The 23,862-nt window shown below is 41.1% G+C and overlaps 1 protein-coding gene across 5 annotated transcripts in view; it reads right to left on the bottom strand.

The window, feature by feature from the left end:
* Positions 1-23,862, bottom strand: part of RAPGEF2 (Rap guanine nucleotide exchange factor 2) — a 331,016-nt gene that overhangs the window by 62,054 nt on the left and 245,100 nt on the right. For all 5 annotated transcript variants that reach the window (XM_065405517.1, XM_065405518.1, XM_065405519.1 and 2 more), the window contains one exon: positions 7,985-8,116. In XM_065405517.1, the coding sequence (XP_065261589.1) occupies positions 7,985-8,116 (132 nt within the window). The remainder of the gene's footprint in view (positions 1-7,984; positions 8,117-23,862) is intronic.

Below are 23,862 nucleotides of genomic sequence, written 5' to 3'. Positions count from 1 at the left end.
GGTTGGGGCACCTCCTGCAATAGCTCTGCAGAAGGTGATTGGACTGTGATGCAAGCAGGCCCAAAAGGGGAAAGTTGATGCAGGAAACAAGACTCTGAAATGATGAAAAACTTTCCCACTGAATAACTATTCCCCTGGATAAAGAATGGATTTGTTCAACAGTCAGCTTGGGGCACAGAAAGCTTTCATAGATGAGATGTTCTTCTTGGACCCTTGGAAAAGAAGAGTTGACTCCAGCAACAGGGCTTTGTCCTTTGTTTAGTCTTGTTTGTTGAGACAGACAACCATCACTGGGTTTTCTGCTCTCATAAAAGTGAGGTGGTCTTTTAAGAACTTCTCAAGGAACAGAAGGGTTAGCAGGATTGCCTGCAGCTCCAAGATAGCTTTGTACATCCTTAGTTCAAAGGAAGACCCTTGTCCCAAGACAGTCCTGCTTCAGGTGTGCCCCCATCCCAGGAGACTGGCAATAGTTAGATGAAAATCAAAAAGATCTTGAAGGGATGACCTTTCAGGGTGTGCTTTTTGAGCACCACCAAGAGTTTCTCTTCTGGACCACATGGTTGGAATGCTACAATATCTAATGTATTACTATGAAGTTCACTCCACATATATCATCTGAACAATACATGTATGTCATACGTGGATTATGCAGTGTTGGAACCGTGTTGGTCCCAGGATATTACAGGGACAAGGTGGGTGAGGTAATATCTTTTATTGGACAACTTCTGTTGGTGAGACAGAGAAGTTTTTGAGCTTCACAGAGCTTCTTCAAAGAAGATCTCGGTGTAAGCTTGAATAAAAGATATTACCACGCCCACTTTCTCTTTCTAGTACATGAATTATGGCTATCAAAAAATTTTTTCTCCATGAATAGCTGAGGATAATGTGAATGACGATGCAACACCATGAAGCTGACAGAAATCTAAATTTTCAGTCCACTCAATAAGTCATACTGACACAATTATGTAATCATTTAAGCAACTAATATCTGTTATAGGAATGAGTTTGTTTTTAGCTGTATTCTTACTTCAGAATCTAAAAGAACATGCTCCAGGAAGACTAGTCTTACCTCCAGCTATCTGACAATTTGCTTTTTTGAGGTAACACAACATACTATTCACTAATACCAGGTGCATGTCACACTACAACTCTGACTGCCAAAGGCTGATCTGTTTTATTAAGATCTGAAAGTGCCAGAGTGTTTTGTACTTGTATACTACAGAAGCAGGGTTTGCAAAGAGATAGGTTACACTAGTTACCTTGATTTAACAGATTTTAAGACTTTTCGTTCTTTTTTTGAAGAGCATTTTTTGGGGGTGGAGTGCATTTCTTTTTTTCCTCTAAAAGTCATAACAATAAGAAACAAGCTCACATCTTGAAAACTACCAAGGGATACGTGTATCCTGGGAGGGTCACAAAAAGGATGTTAGCCGTTTCCTTTGCTGTTCCAGACAATCTGAAGCAGACGCAAGAGGGCATGTCAGGCTAACAGGAAGCTGTGCAATCTGATTGCAGGATAAGGGAAAGAAATGCTGCCAAGAGAAAGAATCTAAAAACAGTTTCCACCTTTTCAAAACAGGGGGAGGGGAGAAAACAATACAGCACCCTCATAGGCTCAAGTTTCTTGATTGCCAAACTTGGCTTGTCAGCTGGCAGCATAAACCACAGGTGTCCATAAAGGAAGCAGTTACTGCATGTGAGAAGCAGGAGTGAAAGGCAGTTTTCCAAAGTCAGCACAAGACAGAAGTGGGTATTATGGTATGTATAGGCTCGTGTGTGCCAAGAACAATCTCTTAACATCCAGTTTCCCCTCCCTCCCCAAAAAGCAACATTAAATAGTATGGCACTTTATAAACCTGCTTCCTGAACTAAGGTATAAAACAACATTAAGAAGTCTCATTCAAAGCACCTCAATGATCTCTATCTCAGACGGAGTCAGAGAAAAGATTGCATATAATCATCCTGGCAAGTAATACTTGTCTTAAATGAATTTATCTTTCATGTGCAGCACTTGACATATAAATTTAGTCATGACATTAATATTGAAACAGGAATATTCTAAGATCAATGCTGAAAGCATCTGATGATTCAGCTTCATGATTTATTCAAATTAAAAAAGATCTACGAATCTATTTTCATTACAAACAGCAGCTCTTGAGGGCCTCCCCACCACCTCTGTATTTGCTATGAAGCAAATACAGAGCTACAGTTAACTGAGAAAATGTGCGACACCATACACTCAGATTTGCAGTGAAGGGTTAGTTAATAATATACTTCACAATTAAACAAAAGCGAAACATTTTATTGATTTGTATTACCCATTTGAAACAGAAGGCCTCTTTAACCCAACAATCTTGCTAATAAGTTCTTTACAGCATTATCTATTCTAGAAAATGTATAGATGTCCATTTTAAAGACAAACACCATGATACGAGATCAAACCAGAGCAAACAATACTGATAACCTAATGCCCAGTATATGATCAAAACCAAGATACAGTAACAAAGTTTAAATAAGTATAAGTTTTAGTTTACAATATTTTGTTTTTAAATAAAAATGAGGGAGAGGATAAAAGTGAAGGTAATAGTCTGTACTTATGAGAGCTAATTGTACTAGTGTCTCAGTTCTAACCAGTATTTTTCATGGATTATTGAGTCTAACTTGATTCAAATGAACTGCAGCTGCAAAAAAAAAAAGAATAGTAATCTTCTAACCTGAATATGTATCCACTGCAGCAAGATGCCATGCTCATTTCCCTTATAGACTAAACTGGAGGTCAGAGATTAATGATTTACCCTCACCTGTGAACAGTCATAAAACATACCCTATTTCTACCCTGTAGAAAATAAATGAAGTATGTAAATGTTGTAGAACAGTGGTTTTCAACCTGTGGTCCACGTACCCTTGGGAAGTTGCAGACTATGTCTACGATTTCCAAGGGGTCCGCACCTCCATTTGAGCTTTTTAAGGGTCCGCACATGAATAAAGATTGAAAAACACTGGCGTACAATATCTATCTTGAAGATCTATGCATAAGAATGCACATCACTGTATCTGAGTGTATACACAGTTTTTTATTTGGAAAAAGCACAGCTTGAAGAGTATTTGCACAAAAATAAAAAATCATGGAGTAATATTCCATTTTATATTTTCAAGTTATCTGAATTCTTTATTATATGGTGATTATGGGTTATTAAAATAACAGTTTTGAAAATTTATCTCATTACACGGTAGACTGAGTGAATTTGTACAAGGACATTTTTTTAAAATGCATAATTGTAAGTATCTTTTAAAAACAGGCACACATGAATAATTGCAGCTTTCAGGTTAAACAACTGAGACAATATATTCCTTAAAATATAACGAATAATAATGTACCTGGAACTAGCAGATTAAAAGATTAATTTAAGAAAATGTATTTGAAAATTTCATTTGAGAAGAATCATATGGATTTATAGGTATAAAATCATTTGGAACTAAAAAACCATCAGCAAAGAGTTATAAATTGCTGAAAAAGGGTAATTACAAGAGAAGTGTTGACACAGCACTAACTATAGCAATTTCCCACATCATCATTTCAAAACTCAGAATCCCAAAAATGAATGATATTTTTGGCTATTCACAGACTGAAATTCACCCCTGCACAGAAGGTCTGGCACTTCACTTAAAAGCAAACTTCAATGGGGCTTAAGCCTTGCATAGGCCCCTCTGCACCAGGGTAAATTTCATTCCCTACTGCAGAAGCTTTAATTTTTCTTTCCCGGTGAAAAGGATTTGACACACATGAATTTGATAGGAAGAGATACATTATTTGTAACAAATGTCCACAAAATCAAAATGGCTTTAATGTCAATGACCACTTTCATAAATTACTACTTATTTAAGCACAGGCTATGGACCGGACCTCCCTTAGCATAACTAAACTAGCCTCTTAAGTGAGGCCTTTTAACAACTTCATTTACACTGATTGGCATGTGCAGGATTCAGAATAATATTAAGTTTGTATGTGAAGCATTTTTAGATCGGGTTTTTTCATGTTCTAGAATCTAAATAAAAATAATCAGCCTCATTTACAAAAGAGCATTTAAAGAGTCCTGGCTGGGATCCTCAAAGGAGCCTAAAGAAATTAGTTGCCAAAAAGCCATCCCTAACTCCCTACGGTTCATTTGAAACCCCAGCCAGATGCTACATAAAGGTAATTCCATTACTGCAAACTTAACTTCAGCAGATAAGTTCCACGCACTGGAAAATAAAATACAGTAAAAGCTCTGTTATCCAGCACTCAATTAAGCAGAAAGCTCAATTAACCGGCATTTCTGATATCTCCCAATACAAATCTTCAATCTAGTAACCGGGACTAGTATACTGCCCAGCACGTTATGCAATTGCATATTCTGCACTCTACTTTTATGCAAAAGAGGCAGAAGACAAGTAAGCAAGCTGATATCAGGGATTTATTCAAAAAAGCAGCTTCCAGGGTGTGTAATAGGGTCATAATAGGCCAATCTCCTACACCTTCTACATCTACAATGATAATTGATGTTGATAATGATGACCCTGAGGCACTGCAAGATCCTAAAGTGCCTTCTGAATCATCAAAGAAAGATTAAATTATGTTTAGTATAGTTTTAGTGTGAAGTGTATTTTTAGTGATCTGGGTGTACGCCATGCACTGCCCATAGTGATATGTAGTGTCATAAGAGAACCTACTGTATAGAAAACTTTACCTGTATACACCTAAGTGCTTCAAGAAACCAACCACTCTGCAGTGCAGTACTACTACGGGATTGGTGAGTACCTGTATACTATTTTATACTTTATTCATTTTATTGTATTCTAATTCTTTGAAAATTGGTATTCCATTGTATAACTCTCAGTTAACCAAATATTCGATTAACCTAGGGTTATCATACATCCGTTTTTTCCCGGACATGTCCGGCTTTTTGGTAATCAAACCCCCATCCGGGGGGGATTGCCAAAAAGCCGAACATGTCCGGGAAAAATACCGGCCGGGCACTTCCCCTCCTGGGCTCCAGCTGCTCTGCTCCTCCCCTGACTCTTCGGCTCTGTTTAAGAGCCGAGCTGCCCGAGCGCTCCGGCTTCGGGCAGCCCCCTTGCCTCCGGACCCCGAGCCAACGGCCGGGCACTTCCCCTCCCGGGCTCCAGCTGCTCTGCTCCGGCGGCGCAGGGTCCGGAGGCAAGGGGGCTACCCGAAGCCGGTAGCGCTCGGGCAGCTCGGCTCTTAAACAGAGCCGAAGAGTCAGGGGACGAGCAGAGCAGCTGGAGCCTGGGAGGGGAAGTGCCCGGCCGGCAGCTCGGGGTCCGGAGGCATGGAGGCTGCCCGAAGCCCGAGCGCTACCAGCTTCACGGTTTGCCGGGCAGCCTCCAGACCCTGCGCCCCCGGCTGGGCGCTTCCCCTCCCGGGCTCCAGCTGCGCTGGGGAAGCGCCGGCCGGGGGCGCAGGGTCTGGGGGCTGCCTATCAAACCGTGAAGCCAGTAGCGCTGGGGCAGCCCTTTTCGCGTGGCTGGGAGGGAGGAGGGGGAGTTAGGGCGGGGACTTTGGGGAGGGGGGAAGGGGCGGAGTTGGGGTGGGGCCAGGGGTGGGGAAGGGGCGGGGCCAGGGCCCGTGGAGTGTCCTCTTTTTTTATTTTTTAAATATGGTAACCCTAATTAACCAGCACCCCTCTATTCCCCCAACATGCCAGATAACAGAGCTGTTATTGTAACTATTCCTTTGTAGCTTCTATGAACATGGGATTTTGAATTCCATGAAGCTGAACGTGGGGAAGATCTTTTGGACAAACCTTAAAAATCCGAAGGTCTTGTCTCCTCTTCATGACCATTAGAGAGCCATTGATACAGGTTTGCTTAAGGCTCTGCCAAAATTTCGCTGCCATTGTTCAGTGAAGTACCTATGTCCTTGTTGTATACCTAATTTAACCTGCAACTAGCTCCCAGAGACAGATGCATTCCATTGCTATTATGTGAATAGGATTTGTAAGGCACTTTGGAATCTTTAGAATAAAAACGCACTTACACTGTGAGACAATGTATTAATTCCCCAATTCCACTCAGTATAACCCCAAATCCTGACCCAGAAGCACCATTCTCTTAGAGAGGCAAAAATTCTGATTTTGAAGGTAAATTCACTGTACTTGTCATGCATTCCTAACTGTACAGTTACTTTAATAATTTTGTTAAAATAAATCTTTAAGATACTGTGATTACCGTCTAAACTGAGGTGAGACCAAGACTTTAGCCAGTCTTCAATTACAAAGAAGGATCCAGGTTTATCCACCAAATCAGACTATCACTAAAATCTAAAGTAATTATATGTAACAATTGTTCAAGTTCAAAATAGCCTATTAAGCACAGCCAACAACAACAACATGGAGAACACAATATCCAATACCAAGGCAACTAAAATTCTATGCTTCTGCATATATAGGTTTTCTCCTTTAATCTAAATTACTATTTTTTTCTAATCTACCCTCAACTTCTTTCTGACCTATGTAAACATCTGATCATTTTGTAAGTGGCTTTATTGCTCCTATAGTAGGCAGTAAGTGGTTTATGAAAAACTAAAGTGTGAACAGCACTCCAAAATACTTTTAACAGTTAACTCCAATTAAAGTTAATTCATTTGTTTCAAATTCACTTATGCTTCCCTACATACACATTTAAAACTGTACATTTTCCTATTTATGGGTATAAATTCTGCCCTCCAATACTTGCCTGCAATTCCTTGAATTCAATGGGAGCTACACCATGTGTGCATCAGACAGAATTTAGGATTATGACTTGTTTTTGTTTTTATTTCAAATATTTATGTTATTTAGATTTATAAAACAAGCATTCAAACGCTTTGAAAGCCTTTAGATAACTTTCACAATAAATCTTTGACTACTCAAATCACTCCAAAGATATACAAAGATATCCCAGCAAACTTATGACAAAAATCCCTCCACAAGAGGCATAACAACCATTTTAAAAATTCCTCCAACTCTTAACCTGCCACTTCCCCGAATACCTAGAAGAACAGATGAAATATGCAAAGTATTAAAATCAAGTTCTGATAGACTAGGGAGACAGAGAGCAAAGTTAAAGACCCTCAAAATGCACACTGTTAGCAACTCCCTCCCTTACACTAAGCATGTCCCAGCTCAAGAAAACCCACTAATCTCAACTGTGGCAGTTTGGCATCAGGAGAGAGGCAGTCTTTCACATACTAGGTCATAAACCTTAAATTCTAAAATTTCAAAACTTCCAATCTAACATTGGGTGAAAACATTTCTCTCCAAAACTATAAATTACAAATAGATTCAATTGAAGTTCATACAGAACACGTTGGCTTCTATTATGGTCATTTCTCTAGATGCTGCCAAGTGGCTCTGATAGTTACAAGTAAACATTAAAGCCAGGTCTATGCTACAAAGTTTTATCAGCACAGCTATGTGGGATAGGAGTGTAGGGAAAAAACCAAAACACCACTCCTAAACTATGTCTCCCCCTCCCCTCCCACCACCACCCAATGTAGAGACACAATTATACCAGCAAAAGGACTCATTTTGCCAGTATATGCTGCATTTTCACTAAAGGGCTTTGCTGGTATAGCTATACCAGCACAGCCTTTGTAGTGAAGACTAGACCTAAGTATTACCTTCAAATAAATAGGAGAATGTGCATCAGATTCATTAAGTTACCAATCATGAGTTACCTTTAAATGTTAGACTAGTATATGGATCAAAATCTCAAATTCCTCCCTTTTTAAAAGAAAACGTATTTCCTTGTAAATAATTTGATTTTTCTTTTGTTTCACTAGATGAATATTGACAAAAAGCAATGAAATGTATATTCAACATTAGGTGCATCAAAATACCTACATTACAGTTCATGTAATCACTTATAGGCTGACATTTTGGAATTAAAATATTTATCTTAAGAAAATTGTTTGAGGAGCTGGTATTATGAAATACTGTCTTACCTGGTAGATATCAGAAAGGCTGCTGCTTCCAGAATCACTAGTGATGCTACATCCTGAGTGACTAGAGGTAACGTGGGTCACCTGTGGATGGAGACTGTCAGTAAGATGCAGTTTTGTGAAATCTGCAGGAAGCTACAGATGGAGTAGAAAAAGCAGTATTACAATATGGATCAGGTATGCACTCCAAAACACATTTAAATTGTTCATGCCACATTTTACTCCCTGCCAGGACCAAAAGCTGTACAAAACGTATTAAGAAGGCCCTTGGAGTTTGAGGATACAGCTTGCAACTTTAAGATTTACAGTTAAATTTGCTAACAGTTCAACAAAGTATCACAAGTGTAAAAAAAAGACTTGCTTCAAATGTAACAAGAGATACAAAGACCATATCTAAAAACAAACACTGATGAACAAAATGCACTTCAATTCCAATGCTATGTTTAGATATAACTAAATTCCATGAGAGCCTTTTGTCAGTTTAAACAGTAAGGGTTTCTTGAAGGATGGGATTAGGAATGACCACTGTTATATAGTAATTCCTCACTTAACGTTGTAGTTATGTTCCTGAAAAATGCAACTTTAAGCGAAACAATGTTAAGCGAATCCAATTTCCCCATAAGAATTAATGTAAACAGGGGGGGAGGGAGGGGTTAAGTTCCAGGGAAAATTTTTTTGCCAGACAAAAGACATTATATGCTGTTTGACTCACAGCTGTGACTAGGGTAAGTGAATATCCTCTGGGCCCAGGGTGAGGGTGTGGGCCAACAACACCCCCTCTCCCCCAGGCCAGCAGAGTCCTCCCCATGCAAGCTCTGGGGGTTTGGGCTCGATACAGGAGCCAGGCAGAGCAGGCAAGCAGCAGCACATAGGAAGGGACACTGTGCTGCATCCTTTCCCAGCACCCCGGGGGATGTCTCTGCTGGCCTCTGAGCAGCAGATCACACAAATGCCTGCTCTAGATAAGTATCAGAGCGGTAGCCGTGTTAGTCTGGATCTGTGCATCCGACGAAGTGGGTACAGGTCTGTCTCATCTTACGCTGGGGTTACGTTCCGCAGTCAGCGCCTAAAGCGAAAATCGCGTATAGTCAAAATTACATTGAGTGTAATGGCGGGCGGAATCGCCCGCACTACAGGAACAATATTTAAATTGTCATTTTTCTCTTTTTTTTGTTTTTGTTTTGTTTTTGCCGACCGCGTAAAGCTGAAATCGCACATGTTAAATGCGCCTAAGATGCGACAGACCTGTATTCACCCACGAAAGCTCATGCTCCAATATGTCTGTTAGTCTATAAGGTGCCACAGGACTCTTTGCTGCTCCAGATAAGTCACTGAACAACCCCCCCCCCACCCCACCCCCGGGGAGACCAGTCATCTCCTAAGGCAATGGTTCTCAAACTTTTGTACTGGTGACCCCTTTCACATAGCAAGCCTCTGAGTGAGACTCCCCCTTACAAATTAAAAACACTTTTTTATATATTTAACACCATTATAAATGATGGAGGCAAAGCGGGGTTTAGGGTGGAAGCGGACAGCTCGCGACCCCCCATATAATAATCTCGCAATCCCCTGAGGGGTCCCAACCCCCAGTTTGAGAACCCCAGTCCTAAGGGAACCAATCTGCCAGGTTGCATGATATGCTCGGGACACACAACGCAGAGGCACTGGGCCTTTAGATCCCTGCAGAGCTGGAGACAGCCATAGGCTTCTGGAAGACCTTCCTCTCAGAGCGGCAGCTAATCCCGAGAGGAGCAGGTGGAGGGAGCAGCAGCAGCGATCTCGCAGGAGGAGAAAGCAGCCCTGAGGCAGCCGCTCTGCTGGGGCAGGCTGCCCTCAGTCGCTGCAGCGTCTGGGAGCCGGTCAGAGGCAAGAGCCGCAAGTGATGGGGTCCCAGGGCAGCTTGGCGCTAGCGCAGGGGGTGTCTCTAGGCGCAGGAAGTCTGGCGGCGGATCAGCAGCTCTCTCTGCTACCGGGTGAGTAAACCTGCCCTGGGCAGCAGGGGAGAGAGCCTATAATCCACAGGTACCGACTTTTCAAACTGACGGGGGGTGCTCGACCTTCAGCTCTGCCCCAGGCCCTGCCCCCACTCTACTTCTTTCCCCAAGGCCCTACCCCACCTCCTCCCACCTCAGTTCTGCCCCCTACCCCCAGCACACCACATCCTCACTCCTCCCCCTCGCCTCCCTGCATGCCGCGAAACGGCGTGTGTGTGTGTGTGTGTGTGGCATTAGAACATTGTGCAACTTTAAATTAGCATGTTCTCTAATAGAACAGCGACTAAAACAAAAGAACTTTAACCAGGACGACTTTAAGTGAGGAGTTACTGTAAACTTTTCAGTAGTAAAGCACTTTGAATATGGATTTTTCTATACCTGTGTCACTGAAATCAATTATTATAGCACAGTAAAACCTGCTTGACTCAATTATCAGTCACTCTTTAAACCATAAACTCAGACAATAGGAAACAAAGGAAACAAAGCATAACTAATAATTTGCAGAGCTACAAAAATTATTCAGCAACCAATGTAACTGAACAATTTAAGCAACTGCAGAATCCTATTTGGTCACATTCCAATAAAGGAATAGGCATTGCTGTAATCACTTCAACACCACCAAACTGATTAAAACCCTAGCCACTTAAACTGTTGACTCACCAAACAAGCCCTTATTCAACCCTAGCTGCCCTCCATTCCCTAAGTTTAAGGTCCACATTTTAATGTGGTTCCATGTGTGTAGCTCTCATGGAAATCAATGTAAATTGTGTATAAAAACTGATAGTTGACTAAAGGCCTTCATAAAGGGAAGTAACAGCCAACCTAATTACAGTACAATCTGAAGAAATATTTGAATGGTTGTTCAGTCATATTACTGAAGATCTAATATGCCAATCCTACCTAACCAAAAGCATAAAAGTCTATTACCTATTTACACCATAATACATATTGCAGGCGGGCAATTTAAATGTTGCACTTTTTGTAAATATATACAGCCAGTAAATATTAAAATGATATTGAATATTTAAACCATTTTATGTGTCCAGCAAACTCTATTACAGCGGTTTTCAAACTTTTTTTCTGGGGACCCAGTTGAAGAAAATTGTTGATGCCCGTGACCCAATGGAGCTGGGGATGAGGGGTTTGGGGTGTGGGAGGGGCACAGGGCTGGGGCAGAGGGTTGGGGTGCGGGGGTGAGGGCTGCAGGGTGGGGCTAGGAATGGGGGGTTCGGTGTGTGGGAGGGGGCTCTGGGCTGGGGGAGGGGTTTGGGGTGCAGGAGGGGGTTAGGGGGCTGGGTGCAGGAGGGGCTCCAGGTTTGGGGGGCTCAGGGTGGGGTAGGGGGTTGGAGTGTGGGAGGGGCTCTGGGTTTGGAGGGGCTCAGGGCTGGGGCGGGGGGTTGGGGTGCAGGAGGGGGGTCAGGGCTCTAGGCTGGGGCTGCGGGGTTTGGGGTGCAAGAAGGGGTTCCAGGTTTGGGGGGCTCAGGGCTGGGGCAGCAGATTGGGGCACGGGCACGGACTTACCTCCAGCGGCTCCCAGTCAGCAGCGCAGCCGAGGAGCACCGCGGACTGCACTGCACCCCGGAAGCGGCCAGCAGCAGGTCTGGCTCCTAGGCAGAGGCGCACAAGCGGCTCCGCACAACTCTTGTCTGCAGGCACCAATCCCCTCTCCCCCCCCCAAGTTCCCATTGGTCGGTTCCCAGCCAATGGGAGTGCAGAGCCGGTGCTCGGGCAGTACGCAGAGCCGCGTGGCCCCCCTGCCTGGAAGCCGGACTGCTGCTGGCCACTTCTGGGTGTTGGAACAGGTAGACACTAGCCTGCCTTAGCCAGGCAGCACCACCGACAGGACTTTTAACGTCCCGGTTGGCGGTGCTGACCAGAGCAAGGCAACCCAGCGCCTTACATGCCGCGACCCAGTACTGAGTCACGACCCACAGATTGAAAAACACTGCTCTATTACATATTTCAAATTAGCACCAATGTTATTATGGGGGCATTGATATGAACTCTATAGTTGAAGCTGCATTGAGATTTTCACTTATAAACAGGACTAAACTTCTGTTTCACAACTCAGTGTTTGATTTAAGTGTCCAAATTTGGCACATTAACTCTTCAGAAGGCAACTCAATTTACAATAATTCTTTTAAATAATATTTACTCACTTCTGCCACAAAAACATTTAAAAAACCAAAAATGATCCGTATTCAAATTTGCTTTGTATTGCTCACAATTCTTTGGAACCCTCTAGCTAACCAATCACAACCTGCACAAACTCAGAACTTCTCACACAGTATCCTGATTGGAGCTGTGTAAATAACTGATTTTTTGGTTTGCTAGCTGAAATGAAAATTCTGGAAAATATTTCAGATGAACCCAAAACAAAAACAAAACAAAAAATTGTTTTGGGTTATATAAAACATTCTGTTTGATCTGAAATAAAGTGTTTCATTTGAGGCATTTATAACTTTTTTCTATTAAAAGTAAAGCTGTTGATTAATCGCAGTTAACTCATGCAATTAATTAACAAAATTAATCATGAATAAAAAATTTTATCACGATGAATCGCAGATTTAATCGCACTGTTAAACAACAGAATACCAATTAAAATCGATTAAATATGTTTGGATGTTTTCCTACATTTTCAAATATATTGATTTCAATTACAACACAGAATACAAAGTGTACAGTGCTCACTTTACATAATTTTTTATTACAAATATTTGCACTGTAAAAATGATAAATAGTATTTTTCAATTCCTCATAAGTACTGTAGTGCAATCTCTTTATTGTGAAAGTGTAACTTACAAAAGTAGATTTTTTGTTACATAACTGCACTCAAAAACAAAACAATGTAAAACTTTAGAGCCTACAAGTCCACTCAGTCCTACTTTCTGTTCAGCTAATCGCGAAGACAAACAAGCTTATTTACATTTACGGGACATAATGCTGTAAATTATTATTTACCATGTCACCTGAAAGTGAGAACAGGCATTCACATGGCACTTTTGTAGCCAGCATTGCAAGGTATTTACGTGCCAGATATGCTAAACATTCATATGTACCTTCATGCTTCAGCCACCATTCCAGAGGACATACTTCCATGCGGATGACGCTTGTTAAAAAAATAATGCGTTAATTACATTTGTCACTCAACTCCATGGGGGATAACTGTATGTCTCCTGCTCGGGTTTACCTGCATTCTGACATATATTTCGTGTTACATCAGTCTCAGATGATGAGCCAGCACACATTCGTTTTAAGAACACTTTTACTGCAGATTTGACAAAACGTAATAAAGGTACCAATGTCAGATTTCGAAAGATAGCTACAGCACTCGACCCAAGGTTTAAGAATCCGAAGTATGCCAATGCCAATGCGGAAATGTAGAAAACATCCAAAAATATTAAAATAAATGGCATTTTATTATTGTTCATCAGCGCGATTAATTGCAATTAATTTTTTTAATCATGCGATTAATTACAATTAATTTTTTAATCGTGCGATTAATTGCAATTTTTAAAATTGCTTGATAGCCCTAATTTAAAGTAAAATAAATTTGAAATTGTCATTCACAACACCCTTAGAGGAGGTGGTGCTGCCTCCCTCACACCTTATAGCCACGTGTCTTCATGAAGGAAAACACAGAGCACTCACATGTCCAATACACGCTCTCAAAAATCTTAAGTAATACACCTTTGTGAGAGTTTATGTTGTTTTTTTAAAGTAATAACAGTTTATGCAACAATTGCTAATATATCCAAAATCCAGTAGATAATGCAAACCAGCACAGTCTGAACCTGAGTAAGCCAATCACCACCTTTTTTCATAATGCCTTTTAGATAGCTTTAATACTAGCTACAGAATTCCTTTCATCACCATTAGTACAATTCTCCTCAAGTCATCATCCTAATGAATGCAACCCTCTAAGGCCCAATTCCAAAAACTCTGACCAAAAGTTGTTGTTAAATAATATTCAATTCCGGAAGGTACAGTGGTTAAATCTCAAAATATTTTACGCGAACAGCAAGTATTTAGTTTTTAAGAGACTCAAAGAACATAGGCACAAAGACTCCAGTATAACTGATAAAATATGGTGTAAATAAAAACAGACCTCCTGAATTCCTAATTCTTTACTAATATAGGCTACTATTTATGCCTATACTCCAGCATCTTGTCAGTTCTAAAGGAGCATATAAGAAAGTTCTCCACACAATTAAAGTAAGGTAATATTAAGGGATTAAAATATTTCCAAATAAAAAACCAATCTGAACTAATTAATTCCTCTTCACTCTAACTTTTCAAGAGATTCAAATAAAATTATATTTATTACTAAAATATCAATTCTACAAAATTAGTCTATGTAGAAAAAATAGTGCACTGATTATACAGTAACTCCTCACTTTAAATTGTCCCCGTTAACGTTGTTTCGTTGTTACGTTGCTGATCAATTAGGGAAAATGCTCATTTAAAGTTGTGCAATGCTCCAGTCTTACGTTGTTTGGCTACCTGCTTTCTCCACAGCTGGCAGCCTCCCTACGCCCCCCCACTTCCCACAGCGCCTCCCGCCCGCCGGCAGACCCCGCGGATCAGCTCCTTCCCCCCCCCCCCCCCCCGCCCGCGGCAATCAGCTGGCTTGCGGCGTTTCGGGGGCAGGAGGGAGGGGCGAGGAGCAAGGACTTGGCGCGCAGGCTCCCCCTCCCTCCCCTGCCTCCCCCAACGCCGCAAGCCAGCTGACTGCCCTGGGCAGGAGGGGAGGGAGGGGGAGCCTGCGCGCTGAGTCCTCGCTCCTTCCCCCTCCCTCCTGCCCCCTAAACACCACAAGCCAGCTGATTGCCCCAGGCAGGAGGGAGGGGGGAGGAGCGAGGACGCAGCATGAGAAGTAAAGGGGGAGAAGAGGCAGGTCAAGAATGGGTGCTTGGGGGAAGGGAGGGAGTGGGCGGGCTGAGGGTTGAGCCCCTCCCCCCTGGTGCCTGCAGAGTACGGGAAGCTGCCGCTGCTGCGCAACGTGCTTCTCCTAGCCTACAGCACCTTCAGCCTCCTTGCCTGCCTCATTCTCTCCAGTGCCAGTGGGCTGTGCCTGTGTGGGGTAAGGCAGGGGCACCTCCCAACTATAGTACTGTATGTACAGTATGTTTGTAAACACACAGCACATGCACACCACTCCCCGCCCCCAGCATAGTATTAAATTGCTTGTTTAAAATTGTTTAAAACTTATACCTGTATTAAATTGCTTATTTAAAATGGTTTAAAATGTATAGAATGCCTTTTGTCTGGCAAAAAAAATTTCCCTGGAACCTAACCCCCCCATTTACATTAATTCTTATGGGGAAATTGGATTTGCTTAACATCGTTTCACTTAAAGTCGCATTTTTCAGGAACATAACTACAACGTTAAGTGAGGAGTTACTGTAGTAAAATTTACTCAGTGCTTTTTTTGAAGTTCAACACAACATGCTTATACATTCGGACCATTCTTATTCCAAGATGTAATTTTCTTTAGACTAAATCTGTACTTTCCAAGATCTAAAATAATTTAAATTAAGAGGACTGCAACTTTTACACACATTCTATGTGCTTCTGAATATAAAGTTACGGTGTAGTCCCACGGCCAAGGTTGGTGAGTCAATTTCAGTGAAAAAAAGGTTGTTTTTTAAACTCATCCATCTATCAAAATAGTCATAATTTTGTCCCACTTTTACACAACAAGCACGGTACTGTATCTGGAAAAAAATATTTTCTGTGATGTAATCTCAGGGAACACCAGCAAAGGCAATTTCTTATGTACTACTGGTCCTTTGGCGGGAGAGGCTTCTCACATCTTTTTTTCACTTGAATGTTATTAGGGAATGTGAAAGAATATATAGCTGACAGAATTGCACATCAAAATACATAATAAATGGCAAATTTTATCTCTGAAGCAGACGACTTCTCAAAAATTGTAGACCAGTGTTATTAGCCTAATGAGTATCAAGAAAAATGTCCAATTACGAGGTGGAATACCCTCCTTAGAGAAATGATGGAAACTTCCATTCCTTGAGATATCAGTCTCATGATATTTGGTGCTTTTCTTCAAATCCAACTCCTGGAGTCAAGTGATTTTGTGAAAATCTCAGCTTTTGTTTAAAAGAAAGACAGGAGGAGGAAATAAGGCTCAAAATCCAGCAAAGAAAAAACTCTTTTTAAAAAGTCTCATGATTTTTAAGGCAATATCATGATTGTTTGGGGTTTGATTCATGATTTTGAGCATCTGGCATTGTAACAGATATCCTACACTAAACTGGACAAAATACTAGAAAACGTACAAAACAATCCTGCATGATTGGGGATGGAGAGAGAAACATGACAAGAAGGGATTTTTTTTTAGCTTTAACCTTTATGATCACGACAGCATATTCCAAGGGTGCCAAACTGCAGCTCTCGAGCCACATGCAGCACTTTTACAGTTAAACTGCAGCTCCCTCCATTCCTCCCCCATTCTCTACCTACCAGACTGTGGTGGGGAGGTTGGGGCTTCTGCCCTGCAGCACGGAGGCGGGGGAGGGGTGGCGGGGAGGGGCGCTATGGGCTTCTGCTAGAGACAACTGCCTACCGGGTGGGGGCGCACAATTTAAAGGTTTGCCCCTCCCAATAGCTTGAGTCTTGCCCCCAGCTCATCCTCAACAGCCCCTCCCCGCAGGTTCTGGGTGTTAGCTCTGCATGGAGAGGCCACGGCAAACAGCTGGAAGCTGCAGGGAGGGGCCGCTGTTTTAGCTCCCTGGGAGAGGCAGCAGCAAAAGCAGAGACTCTCCCAATAGCTCCCCGCTGTTTTCCACTGCCTCTCCCCATGGCCGCAGCTCCCAGCTTGCTGGCTCCACCAGTTGCTGTGCAGAGAGGGGATCTGGTAGCACCATGTGATCGAGTGGGGCCAGCAAACCCTGGCAAAAATCTGAGGGGACCATGTGCTCCTCCACCCGTCCCGTCTGGCTTCTGCCCAGCAGGGAGGAGGGTCTCGGAGCTTCAGCTCCATGGGGCGCACCTGCCGGAACTTGGGGCTTCAGCAGGAGCAGGGCTGAGGCCCCAAGCCCAGGCAGGTGCCTCCCACAGGCCTGAAGCCCCAAGACCCCCATCCCTGCAGGGCTGAAGCCCCTAACCTCACCACCCCACAGTGGGGCTGAAGCCCTGAGCCCCAGCAGGCACGCCCCAGCTCTTGAACTTCTGAAGATTGTCCTATGTGGCTTGGAGAATCAGGAAGTTTGGCCACCCCTGGCATATTCTGTGTGTGTACACACACACACACACACCCTTCACCATTGACCCCTTCCTCAGGACTTAATGAAGACAATCCCTTCTCAACAAGCTCTGGAAAAAAGTCCCAATTGCCCTTAAACTTTTGAAATTATATATTACTGGTTGCTAGTCAACTGAAAATTTTCCCACTATTATTCTAATATAATGTATTCTAAAGGAATGTATCTCACTTTTCAGAAAGAATGAGCTCTTTTACTTAAGAGAAATAACACAAGGTACAGTAACTCCTCACTTAACGTCGTCCCAGTTAATGTTGTTTTGTTGCTGATCAGTTAGGGAACATGCTCGTTTAAAGTTGTTTAACGCTTCCTTCTAACGTCCACCTGCTTTGTCTACTGCTTGCAGGAAGAGCAGCCCGTTGTAGCTAGCTGGTGGGAGCTTGGAACCAGAGTGGACCGGCAGCCCCCCTATCAGCTCCCCGCTCCCCTAAGTTCCCTGTGCAGCAGCTGCCCAGCAGACTAGCAATTGCAGCTGTCCCTCCTCCCACTGCCATGTGCTGCTCCTGCCCTCTGCCTTGGAGCTGCTCCCCAAGACTCCTGCTTGCTGTGCGGGGGGGAAGGGAAGAAAGAGGGGGGCTAATGTCAGGGTGTACCCCTCCCCCCTGCTCCTGCACCCTGCTTACCCCATCTTCTATAGAGCGGGGGGACACACCAGGGCTCAGGACAGAGGAAGCCTGCAGCAGCTGCGGTCTCAGCAAGCTGATCTAATTAACAAGGCAGTGTACTTAAAGGGGAAATGTGCATATCTCCCTCCATTCCTGCTGCCTTGTAGAGTGAGAGAGTTAACCCTTGAGGGCTCAGCCAATTGCTAGTTCATCATTTAGCAGTAAGGGAAATATCCCACCCTCTGACTCCTCCACCTCAACCAAGCTTCACAATCATCATCACTGTATACCAGTATTAAATTGTTTGTTAAAACTTATACTCTGTGTGTGTGTGTGTGTATGATATAGTCTTTTGTCTGGTGAAAAAAATTTCCCTGGAACCTAACCCCCTCATTTAAACTAATTCTTATGCGGAAATTGGATTCGCTTAACATTGTTTCGCTTAAAGTCGCATTTTTCAGGAACATAACTACAACGTTAAGTGAGGAGTTACTGTAGTATATTTATATAACCTTCCTTCAGCCTACACTCAGCAAACAACTCCTTTCTACTTGTAACCAACCTATTCTACCAGGATATCAGAGTGAGTTGATGCTTCAAAAGATGTATTTATTTATTGATATAGCACTCAAAGTGTTCTGTTTTAATGTAAAACAAGTGGACTTCCCTTTGTTGTAACTGTACTATATATAACACTGTGTGTGTAGTATAATAAACAAACGATACTCTACTTTTTTACATCAAAACTGAAACCTTCAGTGTTATATTTATATAAAATTCACACGGATTTTTTTCATGTCAACATTTTTATTTCGTTAACACACACAGGACAGGGTGCAGACTCTAGTTCAATATCCCATTCCCAGGAACTACAATAATACAAAATAATATAAAATGACTTCATCTGAATTGCAGTCATTTGCATTTTTCAATTGATAATTACTGTAGCAAGTGAAAACAGTGAATACTAGAGATAAAAAAAATCTAAAATACATTTTTCAGATGATCAGAAAAGTAAAAACTAGAGATCCCACACATCATTCACTTTTAGATTCACAAATTGCAATAGTTCATAAACATGGTCTTTGGTTTAAGGCTCATCAGCACTTCACTGAGACAAACAGTTGTTAACTTTCAAAGCAATTTAAGTACATTACTGGTCTTGAGAAAGTATGAAAGCAAATACAAAACATTCTCTTATTCATCACTGCTGAATAGCCTTATGGCATAGTTTAATAGGACGTGTGCATCATGGTTTCATGAGAAGATAAACCAAGCTATCATCTTTTTATGGACTACTATTTCAGTTTTGATATTCCAGTGTATTAAGCAAAAAAGGTACCATCCCCTTCAGTAGTCATTCTTCAGCCCCAAATATATTTGTAGATTAAAGTTTATTCAATACTGTACCTTTAATTTGTATGAAAAATATTTAGCTAATAGTGAATGCATCCAAAACCTATTTAAACGCTGCAAAATGAATCTAAAGTACCACCACCGATACTGTTTATAAATGATTCCTTTAGTCCGCCCTAGGTATCTACTTCACACATTAAGATTATATCAAAGATATTTAGCCTCTGGCTACATGGTTTTTGTGGATGACCAACCCTGGAGCAAGTGAAATGCAACAAAGTCATCTCAGTTTTCTGTCTCATTGAAGAAAAAAAATATTTTCTACAAGATGACATTGGTCACATAGGGAGGGTATTAATGGCTATTCCATATTCCTTTCTCATTGCTACTAAATGAGAGAGAGAGGAGGATGAGCTGCAGCATATGATTTTTTTTATGATTTGTATTGAGATAGCACTGTGACTCCAATCAAAATGAGGGTCCCCTAGGCATTGTATGAAGACGGTAACATAAAACATTTCATTGTTTGATTCTTCCACAATGCTAATACACTTGCTTGTCACCTATAAGAAAACATTTATAAATATTTGGTTCGTTACATTAACCTAACCAGCAGAAGCTAAATGAACACTACCCAGACTGAGGGAATAAGTGACTGTAATAAAGATGATGGGCATTCATCTCACTGGCTACTTCAATATAATTCTTTCACTAACCAAGGGAGACATCAAGGGAAACATTAGTTCTATGGCTCAGTGATTTTAAAGGCAGCAGTCAATATAAGTAATTACAGAATAATAAACTAATTTCTATTGATTTTTATCTACAGACATGATGCAGACTGACATGTGCAGTGCAGTGTTAAATTTAAAATAAATATTTAAGTTATACAAGGTGTCCAACAAGGATGCTACTCCCTAGTGAGTCTTTACTCATTACACAGCTATATTGTCCATAGAATTTGCTATCATCCAAAAATGGAACACTCAAAATTAAGACCAACACACTGAATGATCATTTTAAGCAAGTTTTTCATCTCTCTCCTGCACTGATAAACATCTATATTATATGCACACTATAAAAAGAAACACAGATGTTGAAATTAACCAATGGCTTATGGCCAGCTGATCTAGAAGATATGCAAACAGTATGAGGAAAGCTTGAGTTCTTTCCATCTCCGGTTGTTCAGGGCTGAGGACTGCTACATACTATGCACCTCATAGTGCTCTGCAGTAACCTCTATGTAAAGTTAATGCACTGAGTACAATTTTCCTCAGCCTGAAGGACTGACCAGGTGTGGGTGTGGGTGTGATGGTAAAGTAATTTAACAGGGTGTATTCAGGGAGAAAAGAAGAGAGTTCTTGTGAGCTCTAAGGAGTAACTTTCCTCCAGGGATACAATTTATGAGGTGCACCTCTGGAACTCAGTATTGTTCATTCATTGTATAAAACTAAATTTAAGACCAAAAGCTCTTTGATTACCTCTATTTTCCCTGTGCTTAATCATCACAGGTAAACTGCTCTTTTTTGTATACAATTTTTCAGTCCATCAGTGCCCTTTTTTAACTTGTTTTTTCCTTTGCCAACATTACTGACACTGCTTTCAAAACAGCGATTAGCATTTGCCGGTTCATGGAGCTCAACAATTTCTTCTTTTAAAGAGCAAGCATAAATGTTCCTTTTAGTATACATAAAAAAACAATCAATGGATGGAGAGCACCTTATAAATGGGTTAAACCCTCCCCATGTTTCCTCACACAAGCAATTAAAATGAATGTGAAGAGATGACACAAATAATGCATAAAACCTGAGATGGGGGGAAAGGAAACAAGTTGAAAGAGTGCAATTACCTCAAATTAAGGTTAATATTGAGATCTTTTAAAACTAAAAACAGCTTTCTATTGTGCTTGTATTGAATGGCTACAATTAAATGACAAAACCATTTAATGTAGGTTTTTATGCAGCTGTTAGACTTGTTTCCTCCGCCCAAAGTTACAGGGTCAAGTTTGTCCTCAGACATGGGTGCAACTCCCAGTCACTTAAGTGAAAATTACACTCATGTTCCAACAGAAGAATTTGGCCAATCTTCACAGCATTTTCTAGGACATGTAATAATCAGTTTGGAGTCATGATTCTTCATACAATGTTATTTACTACTACACCACAAACAAATGAATTAGTCTCCCATGAGTGCACATGTAAGCCAGCTTCTGTTTCCACCTACATGTATATAGCAAGAGAAAGCAAAAGTAGAAGTTTTAACTATATGTATTGGCAGCAAGCACAACCAGACAGTTGGATAGGTGCCTTTTTATTACTGTATAAAATATAATAAAACAATAAATAATTTCTTGTTCTTATTTATATTTATTTTTCATTTCTGTTTTTCCAATAGTGTACATACGCACAGTTTTCTATTTGGAATAGTACATAAGGTGGAACGAGTGAAGAGAAGTTTGCATATTTTTTCACAATTAAGGCATAATGCAGAAGAATATTGTAAAGTGTTGCATCAGAAAATGCTTAAATTAAAGGGGAGAGGGTTGGATTAAACCTCTGGAAATTTTCTTGATGCTGATTGCAAGGAGGTTAAAGAAATCATTGTAAAATAGTTTTTAAGAATCTTTTAAATATCACATTTTAACTCACATTTAAAATTACCTGATAGATTGATTTGGGTTCTTCTCTGATATGACCACAATGAACAATTTAGCATTCGTACATGAGAATTTAAAAAGTTTCAAAGCTGCAACAACCCCACTCATACCATTAAAAATCCCTGACTATTTTCTGTTTCCCAACTATTTTGATTTTAGATGACATTTAACAATAATATATCAATTGCATGACAACCTCAACCTAGGTGGGGGACCAGATCCTCCTCTCATCCCAATTGTCTCCGGCATTTCTCAATAAGCTTTAGAGTCTTATAAATCAGTGCCAATTGGTGCCATGCAAGCACCCCATTGTGGAAAACATTCAGAGCCGAGGCTACAAAAGGACTGTGCTGTGTACAGCCCAGGTTGTCTCACTAACCTTTCCAACAACTTCATACAAATGTTGGATAATATGGGGAGAAAACAGCCTTGTGGAACTCCACAGGTGAGGGCTGTGAAGGTGGAGGAACAGCTATTCATAACAAGCCACTGGGTTTAGTCTGAGAGGAAAGACCATTTCAGGGATCTGCCATTCACTTCTGCAGCTTCTTGACGAAAGAACAGAGCACTGGTATTCATTTTACTTATAAGTTTCCTATTAATTTTCTTCTTTTCCGATTCATTTCTACCCTTGGCTGGTAACTTTCTTCCTATTGTGATGGAGGAATACATAGTCCCCACTAGAAGTTATTGTCAATACTACTCTGTAGAGAAGATAGAAATATCTCACTGGAGAATACATGGCTGCAAATCAGGTGTAAAAAAAAAAATCTATAAATCAATGAAATAAGTATACCCTATTCCTTTTTTTAAAAAAAACTATCAAATTAATCTATGTTTTAAATAACTGCCCTGAACATTTATTATGAAAAACAAAGCCAGACTAATTAGTGGCCTCACAACAGTGCACTGAATGGTCATATGGGAGATCCAGATTCAATTCCCAGTTTCTCACTTGTGAGCAGGGATTCAGAGTGCTGTAGAATCAGCATGCTAAATCTCAGGAGGGAGAGGAAATTCCTGGCATAGCAACTGCTCTGATCAGTTAAAGAGCAGAGATGATAAACTCCAGAGGGAATCCCATGTAGTTGTTCTCAGCTGTTTTAAAAAAAAAAAAATTACTGCAACAATACAGTTACAATGATAAGGGTGGAAAGGCGAGGAAAAGGAAAGAGCACAAGAACGCCTGGTCCCTTCTTGTGAGCACACACTCTGTTCAGCCATTTTGGAACAAAATGTTTTATATATACCACTTTGTTTTGCACTCAAGATAAAATATGCTTAAAACATATCATTTTCTCATGTACCTGTACATAAATGTATTTCAAAGCATCAACAGGCTAAAACTGTATATTTTCACTTTTGGCATGGATCAAAACGCTAATCAAATTCTACACACCATAAAATGGAGGTTTACTCTGAAATCATACAAATAATATTACAGTAATGCAAATAGTGCTGCTAAAATAAGATCTACACCACAGAAAATTCTGCTATTGTACTACTAAGATTATCTCCACTCTTTGTCCTCCTCCCTGAACAACCTTTCTAGAACAAACGAATAAAACTCAAATGTATTATAATTGAGTGAAAGGCATCTCTGCTTTGGGTTGGCAGGCAAACAACGGACTGTGTTTAGCTTCAGTAACACTAATACATCAAACCCCTCCCTACCGACTTACAGAAGAAATTTAGAGTTTCTGTGACAAAATCTGCGGCAATTTATGCAGCATGATTAACTAGATCCCGACTGAGTATCACCCCTGAGTGGCTACATGGATTAGCATAGACTACAAGACACTGAATCATCATACTCAGCCTTTGACCTCAAGTTAAGGGTGCATCTGCCATAAATATGGCAGAAAGGCTCGGTGTCTACACAACTACTGATTGTTCTACAGAAAGAGTTTGACATTTTAGATATGCAATTAACCTGGATATTGAAATTTAGTCAGTTAAGAAGTTAAGTTTGTGTAGTTATTATACG

The sequence above is a fragment of the Emys orbicularis genome, chromosome 5 (genome assembly GCF_028017835.1).
Source record: "Emys orbicularis isolate rEmyOrb1 chromosome 5, rEmyOrb1.hap1, whole genome shotgun sequence".
Classification (NCBI taxonomy): domain Eukaryota; kingdom Metazoa; phylum Chordata; order Testudines; family Emydidae; genus Emys; species Emys orbicularis.
Note: the sequence above shows the minus strand (reverse complement) of the source record. Positions and strands in the feature narration are given on the sequence as shown.